Source organism: Nematostella vectensis, chromosome 2 (genome assembly GCF_932526225.1).
Source record: "Nematostella vectensis chromosome 2, jaNemVect1.1, whole genome shotgun sequence".
NCBI classification, from domain to species: Eukaryota; Metazoa; Cnidaria; class Anthozoa; order Actiniaria; family Edwardsiidae; genus Nematostella; species Nematostella vectensis.
The window spans coordinates 19698535-19709973 of NC_064035.1; the positions used below are offsets into that span (position 1 = coordinate 19698535).

The window sequence follows — 11439 nt, forward strand, 5'->3', positions numbered from 1 at the left end:
CTAATTTTTCGGATTTCTTGAAGTTTATCAAGGAAAGAGCCAAACTTGTGAACAATGAGTTTGGGGAAGATCTTGTGTCTGCCAGCTCTCAGAGGGGTAAGAAAAGGAATGACAGTGATAAGAAACAAACCCCTAGGTCAAGCATGGTAACTGGAGTGACCCCACCCCAGAATAGTGAACAGAGACAACAGAGGGGACAGGGGAATGCAAGCTGGAAGTGTGTGATTTGTTCTGGACCTCATGGATTATGGAAGTGTGCACAGTTTAAGGAACTGAACAGTGAAGAGAGAAACAAATTAGTCTTGTCTAATAGATATGTTTTAAGTGTTTAAGTGGAGGGCATTTTAGGGACACATGTCCTAAGACAACCTTTAAGTGCCAAGTGAAAGGTTGTGGTAAAGAACACCATACTTTACTACATTTTTCGGTACAAGAAAGAAAGGATAATACGGTTGACAACAAGATTGACAAGTCACCCGGACAAGTTAGACCTAACGCATCGGCACCAGAAACAACAGGTGTTAATGCGGGTAGTACAAGTGTAGCCTCAGTTTCTGTCGCAACTGGGGCCGGTGAGCGCAGAGTGTGCCTGGGTGTCATTCCGGTCAAGGTCAAGGTGAAAGGAGATGACAGGGTATTGGAGACTTATGCATTGCTAGATAGTGGCAGTGAAGTGTCATTGTGTAAGGAACAATTGTTTACTGACCTTGGATGTGATGGCATTGCCATGAACTTTGAACTAGCTGGTGTAACGGGAACGAGGAAACTCAAAGGTCACATGGTTGATCTCGTAGTAATGTCACAAGATGGAATGGTAGAAAGTGAGTTGTTAAATGTCAGGACAGTGAAGGAAATTCCTGTATCTTCTAGTTGTATACCAAGGAGGGAAGATGTTGAACAATTTACTCATTTGAGGAACATTAACTTGCAAGAATGCGGTGCGTCAGAAGTTGGACTCATTATTGGACTTAAGGAAAATCCATTGCTGTTTGTACCACTAGAATACAAGGCTGGTAACGATGGAGAACCGGTCGGTGTGAGATATTCTCTTGGATGGACGGTGATGGGTCCCATGTGCGGAAAAAGGGACAGTGACCAGTGCTCGGTTAACCTTATTAATGTAGCGAATAAGCAATTTCCTGAAGAACTTTATAATGAAGAATCATGTCTTGTAGCACATACCCACCCGGAAGATACCAAGCTTGCTGAGCATGATGGTACAGGTGCACCACAGCATTGTTTGTTTAAGGACAATGTCTCTAGAACTGCTAAGCTCAAGACTGCGGATTTAGAAATAGAGAAGGAGATTGATAAAGAGGTATTGCAGCAACAATTAGAAAGACTCTGGCAAACTGACTTTGCGGATTCAGTTGTCAGTTCAAACGTCTGTCCTTCTATTGAAAATAAGCGTGCACTAGAGATAATGGAAGATACACTAGAGATAGTCGACGGGCACTATCAGGTAGCACTTCCTTGGAGGAGAGACCCGCCCTATTTACCATATAACAAGATTATGGCAGAAAGAAGGTGCGGTCTTCTGAAGAAGAGATTTCTTAGAGACGGTGTTCTGTTTGATAAGTATAAGGAGACAATGAATGATTACATCGAGCGAGGTCATGCAGAGAAGGTACCGGCTGAAGAGTTGGCGCGAAGTGATGGGCGGTTGTGGTACTTAAGCCACCACCCAGTGACACACCCATTGAAGAAGGATAAAGTGCGAATTGTTTTTGACTGTGCAGCAAAGTATGGAGGAACTTCGTTAAATGAACAATTGTTACAAGGACCGGACTTGACAAACAATCTTGTTGCAGTATTAAGTCGTTTTCGGGAGGAGAAGATCGGGTTAGTCGCGGATGTGGAGTCAATGTTTCATCAGGTACGGGTGAATCCAAAGGACTGTGATGCATTAAGGTTTTTATGGTGGCCCAACTCTGATTTATCTGGAGAGTTGGAGGAGTACAGGATGGTGAAACACTTGTTCGGTGCGACATCGTCACCAAGTGTAGTGAACTATTGTTTGAAGAAGACAATAGAACTTAAGGATAACACCAACCCGGAAGTGTCTGACGCAATAGTTAGAAATATGTATGTGGATGATCTTATGAAGTCTACGGATACGACTGAGAATGCAGTTAAACTTGTAAGTGATATCAGAGAAGTGTTGGACAAGGGAGGGTTCAACTTGACCAAGTGGTGCAGTAACGACAAGGATGTGATTGCATCGGTACCAGAGAAGCATCGAGCCAAGTCAATGTTGAACGAGCTAGAGCGGCCGACGACTTCGACACTCGGTTTGAAGTGGAATGTGGAAGATGATCAATTTGTATGGGATGTTGCGGACAGCAACAGACGTGCAAAGGAGAAACCTGCAACCAAGCGGAGTGTATTATCAATTGTCTACTCTCTGTTTGATCCTCTTGGATTTATTGCACCCTATACCATGAAAGGAAAGCTGCTTCTACAAGTGTTGACCAGAAAGCAAGTTGGATGGGATGATCCCATGAACCCAGATGATTCTGCCCAGTGGATGCGGTGGGTGGAAGATCTTCCCAAGCTAGAAGAGGTGAAGGTTGATCGATGTTTTAAGCCGAAAGATTTCAAGGAACTCAAAGACGCTCAACTACATGTGTTCTCGGATGCATCAAGGCAACGTTATTCAGCGGTGGCTTACTTACGACTAGAAGATGTAGAGGGTCGTAAACATTGCTCATTTGTCATGGGGAAGGCACGACTAGCTCCCCTGCGAGAGATCTCTATTCCAAGACTAGAACTAACCGCTGCTGTTATTTCGGTAAAGTTGAGTAAGATTATCCGGGAAGAGCTGGATCTTAAGGTAAACAAAGTGAACTACTGGACTGATTCAATGTCGGTGCTTAAGTGCATTAACAATGAAACGAAGAGGTTTCACACCTTTGAGTCCAATCGTTTGACAATTATACATGATGGTTCCAATGCTGGAGAATGGCGGTATGTGAATAGGGATGACAACCCAGCTGATGATGGCTCAAAGGGACTCAAGATGGACACTCTAATCAGGAACGATCGGTGGCTGAAGGGACCGAGCTTCCTATTGGAGGACGATGCAGACTGGCCTAAGGTGATCACAATCCCTGAGATTAAGGACGATGACCCAGAAGTCAGAAAGGAAGCGCAAGTGTATGTGACATGTGAGGAGAAACGGAGAAATGTTATTAATGACATCATCATGTACCACTCTTCGTGGCAGAAGTTGAAGTTATCGATCGCCTGGTTATTGCGATACAAGCAATTCTTAAGGAGTAAGGTGTTGCAACGCAAGGAAGCCCAAGGTGAGCATGAGAAGAGGGACGTCGGAGGATTAATGACGGTTGAGGAGTTGCAAGAGGCAGAGTGCATAATTCTGCGGCATGTTCAACGAGAAGAATTCCCTGACGAGAGATTGCATGAGAAATCTGACAAGTCAATCAGTAAGTTATGTCCGCAGAAAGAAAACGGACTGATACGTGTCGGAGGACGGATCGGGAAGGCACAGGTTGACTACGAGTTGCGACATCCTATAATACTACCCTACAAGAATCATGTTACAGACCTGATTATTATGGATCATCATCAGAGTGTTGGACATATGGGTCAAGAGTCAGTTTTGTCGTCTCTGAGAAACGAGTATTGGGTAATAAAGGGACGATCTGCAGTTCGTCGAGTGATTGGCAAGTGTCTTAAGTGTCAGGGAAGAAGAGCAAAGCCAATGGAGCAATTCATGGCAGACCTTCCGGCTATGCGAGTTGCAGCTGAGGAGCCACCCTTCACTTACGTAGGGGTCGATTACTTTGGCCCAATGGAGGTCAAGGTCGGAAGGTCAAGGGTTAAGAGGTATGGATGTTTGTTTTCGTGCCTCAGCATGAGAGCCGTGCATGTTGAGATAACGCATTCAATGGACACGGACTCCATGATTAACGCCCTGCGACGGTTTATCAGTCTTAGAGGATATCCTAAAGAGATCCATAGTGATAATGGTACAAATTTTACGAAGGCAGATAAGGAGCTAAAGCAAGCCCTCGAAGAATGGGATCTCGAGAGGATCAACAGGTTTTGTATCCAAAGGCGGATTAAGTGGAGCTTTATTCCACCTGCGGCAAGCCACATGGGTGGTGCATGGGAAAGGATGGTACAGACTGCCAAGCGTGTGTTGAAGTCGCTGTTGAATGAACAAATAGTTTCCGATGAGGTGCTTCTCACGGTAATGGCGGAGACCGTGAACATCATCAATAGCAGACCACTGACACGTAACAGTGATGATATCGAGGATGAGATGCCCCTAACTCCCAACCATTTGCTTCACTTGAGACCAACGCCTAGTGTGCCACCAGGCGTATTTGGAAAGGAAGATATGTATTGTAGGCGAGCCTGGAGACAAGCCCAATATCTGAGCAACAGATTTTGGCGTCGGTGGACAAGTGAATATCTCCCAACGCTGATGGAGAGAACGAAGTGGACTACTGTCAGAGAAAACCTCAAGGAAGGTGATGTAGTTCTTTTGGCTGATGAGAACTTTCGGAGAGGCGAATGGCCACTTGCACGTGTGATGGAAGTCCTACCAAGTAGTGATGGCGTGTGCGCAGCGCCATGGTGAAGACGGTATCTACTGTCGCGACGCGAGCGAAAAGACGGAGGCGAGGAGATGTTCAAGTGAGCAGCACTATACTTACGAGACCGGTGACGCGTCTCTGTAAATTGGAGATGGATAACTAGAGAGTGAACTGCGTAATGTAAAGTAACGGAGATATCGTCGGTTGCCGCTTGATTAAGTGTAAATAAAAACTTTCAGGTTGTTTATATTTAGGGGCCGGTGTGGCTACCGACGCGCGGTATACCTGTGGTAATTATATCGGTGTCACATGACTAAACAAGTTTGTACAAGTCAGAAAGTCAGAGTTTGTAATGGCCGACAGCTTGGTGAGTTTTTCATTTTCTCGATTCTTATGTCGTTTGTTATTCGCACTTATAGCTGTAATTTTATTGTAGAAAACCGCTAGAAAGCTACATTGTAGAAGGAGCTGCCAGGTTCCGGAAGTTAATAAGTGTGTTATTCAAGCATCGGAATAAATCGTTGTGTTTATAATCGGTTGTCGTCGTGGTTTATGAGCCCCATCGCCTCGCGGGCCTGCGCGAGGAGGTGACATTATTGCTCACGAGCGTGAGCAACATTTTGTACATCGAGAGATCAATTTCACTGCCAATGAGGAAAGCTTTGTAGAGGAGTAAAATTGTAAACTTTTGAGTAAAGGAGTCCTTATAGAGGCCAATCACTGCACAGGAGAATATATTTCTAATTTATTCATCACACCAAAAAAAAAAGATAACAGCTACAGGCTAATTCTTAATCTGAAAAATCTTAATAAGTATGTGCAGTACCATCTTTTTAAGATGGATACTTTACAGTCACCCATAAGGCTCATGAAAAAGAATTGCTTCATGACATCGAAGATGCTTATTACTCAATACCTATTGACATTTCTAAGATTCTCCTGGAAGGAAAAACTGCTTCAGTTCACCTGTTTGCAAAATAGACTTTGTGGGCCTAGATTGTTCACTGTTAAAACCTGTATATGTTAAGCTCAGACAACAAGGCCACCTAAATGTGGGATATATAGACGATTCATATTTACAAGGGAACACAATAGAGGAATACAATAATAATATTGCTAACACGTGTGACCTCTTTACTAAGTTGGAATTATTTATCCACCCAACTTAATCAGTGCTGTTCCTAACCCAAACTCTTATTTTTTTGGATTTATTCTTGACTCTGTCAATATGACTGTGAGCTTAACGCCTGAAAAGATTTCCAACATTCAAGATAAATATGCCAGCCTAGTCAGGAAGGGAGACACCTTGAACATGACAAAACCATTGCCCTGAGATTAAACAAGGGCAATTATTCTGCGAAAATGAAACTTTCTGAGGAAAGCGTAGCAGAACTTCAGTGGTGGGTCAATAACATTGATAAAGTAAATTACCCTATTTGCACCCTTAACTCGGAAATAGAAAACATCGCTCTCCATACTGATGCCTCAAAAATGGGATAAGGGCAGTTATCAGAACTCAGAAAAAAACGGAGGATTTAGGGGCTCAGAGAAAACCGGAGGAAGATGGACAGAGTTTGAGTCTCTAAGTCACATTAACTGTTTAAAATTAATGGCTGTGTTTTATGGCTTGAAAGCCATCTGCAGCGCTGCCAGATCAGTTCACATTAGAGTTTACTCTGATGTAAATTACATTGCATCCATGGGAGGAGGGTCACAATCCATGGAATGCAATTCAATAGCAACTAAAATGCAGCTTAACTGCAGCTTATATCCCTGGAAAAGAGAATGTACAAGCAGACAAATGATCCAGGGTATTCAGTGATAACAATGAGTGGATGATTGCACCACAATTATTTAAGCAAATTACTGATACATGGAGTGAACCAACCATTAACTTGTTTGCCTCAAGTGTAAACAAGCACGTAATATGCTATGCATCTTGGAAACCAGATCCAGATGCAACCTATGTAAATGCTTTTTTAATCAGTTGGCATGGTAAATTCTTTTATGCATTCCCTCCATTTAGTTTGATTGCACGCTTCTCCAGAAAATAGCGATGGAGAACTCAGAGGGGCTGCTGATCGTTCCAATGTGGCCAACTCAGCTACTCACAGCTACTTCACATGTTAACAGATGTTCCAAGGATGCTTCCACGAAAGACAGACACTCTGAGAATGCCAGCGAGAGAGGACATTGAACACCCACTGATAGGAAAGATGACATTGATGACTTGCAGAGTATCAGGAGATCCCTTGAGACACAGGGAATTTCTCAACAAGCTACAGAGATCATACTCCAATCTTGGAGACAGGGAACCCAAAAACAGTATGTATCGTACATCAAACGGTGGATTAAGTATAGTGCTGCAAGGAAAGTTGATTGCACTGATGCCTCTATACCTCAAGCATTAGATTTCCTCGTCCAGTTATATAATCAAGGTATTGGTTATAGCGGTATGAACACAGCGAGGTATGCTCTTTCATGTATCTAAAGCCAGTGAATGGCATTTCGTTTGGATCTCACCCTACAGTGAGTCGGTTTCTGAAAGGAGTGTTTCAGTCAAGGCCTCCAATTTCGCGGTACACAGAATCATGGGATGTTGGTACAGTTTTGGCCTACCTCAAGACAATCCCAAGTGCAGCTGATGCTACGCTTAAGGACTTAAAGCCGCGATGCTAAATCTCAAGAACATGATTAATGAAGAAACAGGGATAACATTTGTTATGTCTGTGCCTATTAAACAAACAAAACCAGGGTCGAAATCAGTTACTGTTCAGTTTAAACCATACCATGTTAACCAAACACTTTGTGTGGTAACTGCATTAAGAGAATATGTCAGGTGAATGTAAACAACTGTTTCTTAGTTACTTGAAACCGTTTAAACCAGTGTCTAGGAGCACAATCAGTCGCTGGGTCAAAGTTGTTATGAAGACAGCTGGTATTAATACAGATAAGTTCAAGCCAGATAGTACTAGAGCTGCGTCTACATCTAGAGCTAATATTTCCTCTGTGTCTGTAGACCAGATTATGTCAGTTGCTGGTTGGAGTTCAGCTAGCACATTTGCGAAGTTTTATAACAAACCATTTGATGTTAACAATGGATTTGCTGATACCATTTTGGCAGCAAGGATTAATAAACCATTCTTGTGGTTCAAGTAACCATGTGTGCAGTTTGCTTTGACGTTTCACGTGGTCCCTCAGTGCGGTGACAGAATACTTGTAAGTTGAAGTTTGATTGGAATTCTATCTGTCACCAAGCAATGAGGAATTACGTGCCCACCCTTTACTGTTTGTTATTTTCTACCCATCCCTTTGTACATGTGTTTTGGGTTAACCTGCAAACATAAGTGCGTAATGCTATTTCACGTAATCCCTTAGTGATTGGTGACAGATAGAATTCCAATCAAACTTCAAGTTACAGGTAAGTCTTGTTTAATTTTTGAATTTTAACTCAAGGGTGCAAATGTATGCCCTACATTTTGGTAATGCTCTCATCGCCCCAGCAATAATCATTATAATTATATCATTTATATTTATAAAAACATCATAAAAAAGGAAATTGCAAATTGAGACTCTAGAAGAAAGAGTTATGTATAGAAGAGCGTGAATGCATTAGCAGCATGAGCATGAGTAATAGTTTGCCACCCAAAAAGTAATTTGACTTCTTAATGTGTGATAATACTCATGCATTAAATTTCAATCATCTTCTTCTACAAGTGAATGAAATGTATTTGCAGATGCCCCTCATTGCCGGATTAGCTCTTTCTATTGGCAATTATAATATCTAAAGATATTAAAGATGCACATATGTAGCTTTGAACTCCTCTTGGTAAGAGTTGAAGGGGACAAATCACAATTACGTGCTTGTTTACAAATTGTGTGTTTAGATATAAAAAAAATCAATGCTTTCAAAATTACCTGAAATGTTCTGTCATCTTTAGATGATTCATCAATAAATAACACTTGTTCTGGAACAAATCGAGCGTCCCTTTTCTGATACTCTGCCCGCCTCACCTCATTTCTTTGCTTTGCAACAAATAGGACATCATCACTTTTGGCCGGATTTTAATATATACCGATTTGAATTGCATGGCAAAAAAATAAAACCTGGGTACTCTAACAACATATTCTATAAATTAAAATCCGGTTGACGTGAAGGGGTAAGGTGAATGAGTGCCTAGCCACTTCACTTAGAAACACGTCTCAAATGCGAAACCTCTTCTCACTAGACTTCTCTATCTTTCCTCCTACCCCCTACATAAAAAAATCCATTCAGTAACAAAAACACTGTTTACCATTAACATGTTGGACAATTAGTGTTTTTACTAAACAATACTCAAAACTAGACAGATCAGAAATGTTATAAGCAGTTATCAAGTTTACCAATCAGTATGATGGACAAATAATGTTTTTATAATACAGTAGGTATATATACTGTTTATCAATACAATCACTATTTTCTTGTATTACAATAAACTTGTTTTCCTATGTCTACGGCTTGTTTACATCTAACTGTTAGTATAGTAATACACACTTGTAGACTATATTGCTTTAGATTTCTTTCACCTTCTGGTACTTAGTTTTCTATGATTCAAAAGCAATGGCTTCTGTCTATTACATTTTACAATCTTCTTACAAATATTCACGGATTCACAGATGAAAAATAAAAAATTGAATTCACATAGATACCTTTAAAAGAAATTATCTACAATTAACAGAGATTTCCTTTTAGATAAGGAAAATCTACGACATTTGAAAATTATATAAATTGGCAGAAAGCGTCGAAGAAAAATAACAGATTACTGCTGACTTTTCTTGATACTAAGTAAATAGAACTTTCTTACCCATCCTATAATAAAACGGTTTGCCAACAACAGCAAATAAATGAAAACAAAACTTCTAACCATCTTACAATCTCACAATCCTTTTGTCGCGGTCACTAAATTCCTCTTCTTTGGGGCTGTGGCTGTCAACAACGGATCAACACTACACTTTTATTCAAGTACAAGTACACTTTTATTCATATGACATTTTGGTACAAAGTACATCGTGAGGAGGATTCTGTGAACATCAATGACGCGTGAGAGGAATACATCGATATCGATAAGGGTATCGCAATACCAGAAAGTATTCGCTTTTGGGATACGACGAGCCTATGACAGAAAAAGCCATTTCCCTTAACCACCATTTCTACTTCTTAAACAAGAAAAGACAAGAAGAACTCACTAAGTACCTCAAAACAAATATAGAGGAATTAGATAAAAATAACACTGTTACAGAGATTCTGAAACTATAAAAAGACAAGTCTCTAATACAAAACTACTTACAAATAGAATGTTTGCTGGCTTTTACAGGAAATGTTGTGCTCAGAGAATTACAGGTTTTTGGGAGCAATCCCTGGTACGAAACGGTGAAGAAAGTAGAGGAATACCCCTTCCACTTTCGGGTCCAAGCATTGCACCCGAAACGTACGAAATACTTCATAGAATCTATCATCATGGATTCATGCTAACGGAATGTTTCCCTTCCTTATTTCCCATTTTTCCCTTTTTGTTTAGGACGAATGCCTTAAAACTCTTTCAGCCAAGCAACGCGAAAAACTTTCCTCTGCTCTTCCCAGCAAATTAGCTGCATCATTCCCTGATAAACGTGTTAGCGATATTCTTGAAGATTATGGCAAGGATGTGGCTGTAGATGACTTGGTTGCTAAGCCTGCAATAGCTTTGCAGCCGTTTCGTAGTGAAATGCACGAGATGTGCCACCAGAGGAAATTGATGCAGTGTACAAGCTGTTTTAGTGAACCTCATGTAGAGACAAGGCAGCCCTTATAAGGTAATCCTCTAAGAAGGATGCTTAGATGCACAAATCATCACTATTATCACTACGCGCGGCCAAATTGTAAAATAACCCTATCCCCTATCGGACCAATTCAAAGGAGCCCAGAATACGCACGAGTTTTGTTTGAATTTAGTTTTGCTGATTGGGAAGAATTGTGAAAAATTAATTTGTGGAAATCTATCCTGTTCTATCCTTTATGATCCTCGGACTTAAAAGCCGCAGTATTAGCTAGTCGCTCTATCAGCACAACAAAGAACTAACACAACGCGAAAACCAAGAGACGTGAATCGGCAAGTACGAAAACAAAGATAATTAAAAGCTTAGCTAGCATTTTACTTGTTTTGTTTGCAAACTAACAGCTTGAATTGGACTAAACTGTAGAAGACCGATTGACGTCAGTGACGAAGACGCATGCGAATGCTCAATCTACAATACTTTACTGTCAGACCAGAGAATAACCGTAGCGGTCACAGGTCTATCACCCACCCTAGACAATGGAGGCACCCAAGATCACTTGGATGAACACATCCAAGATGCCGAGAGTACATATTATTTATTATAGTCTTATAGAACTAAGCTTAATTGCCTGGATTCAGCTCGAGACAATAGACTAAAAAAATACGCTCTATCTGTATCAGGATGTTTTCGATCGAACTGAAACTTGGCAATCAAAAACTAGACATAATTTAGAAACTTTTCATCAGAGTGCTGAAATCAAAGAGCTACAGTGGAACACCAACACGTTATCGTCCATCGTGGTACAAACAACTTGCAAACAGATTTTGTAGACACTGTAGTCGAGAAAACTACGGAGCTAATAACAACTGTTCAGAGAAAGTTCCCTGAAGTTTGCTCTAACCTACAGAAAAGACCATGATTTCGAAGCAAATTCTTTTAAGTAAACCGGAATCTAGAAGCTGGCGTTGGCGTTGGTTTTATAGACAATTCTAAGATTGACAGCTGATGTCTAGATCAACACAAGCTTCACTTGAGTAGTAAAGGAAGTGCCTCAAACTTTATCAAGTTTATGCGGACC

At 41.0% G+C, this 11439-nt stretch overlaps 1 protein-coding gene across 1 annotated transcript; it reads left to right on the forward strand.

The window, feature by feature from the left end:
- Positions 1 to 399: 399 nt before the first annotated feature.
- Positions 400 to 5098, forward strand: LOC125560567. The gene is made up of 2 exons (XM_048722313.1): positions 400 to 4932; positions 5002 to 5098. Exon 1 carries the CDS (start codon positions 728 to 730, stop codon positions 4607 to 4609), a length of 3882 nt encoding a protein of 1293 aa, XP_048578270.1. The 5' UTR covers positions 400 to 727; the 3' UTR covers positions 4610 to 4932; positions 5002 to 5098.
- Positions 5099 to 11439: the final 6341 nt, after the last annotated feature.

Excerpts from the sequence above, each read along its gene's own strand:
- LOC125560567 (XM_048722313.1), top strand. The coding sequence starts at position 728 with ATGAACTTTGAACTAGCTGGTGTAACGGGAACGAGGAAACTCAAAGGT.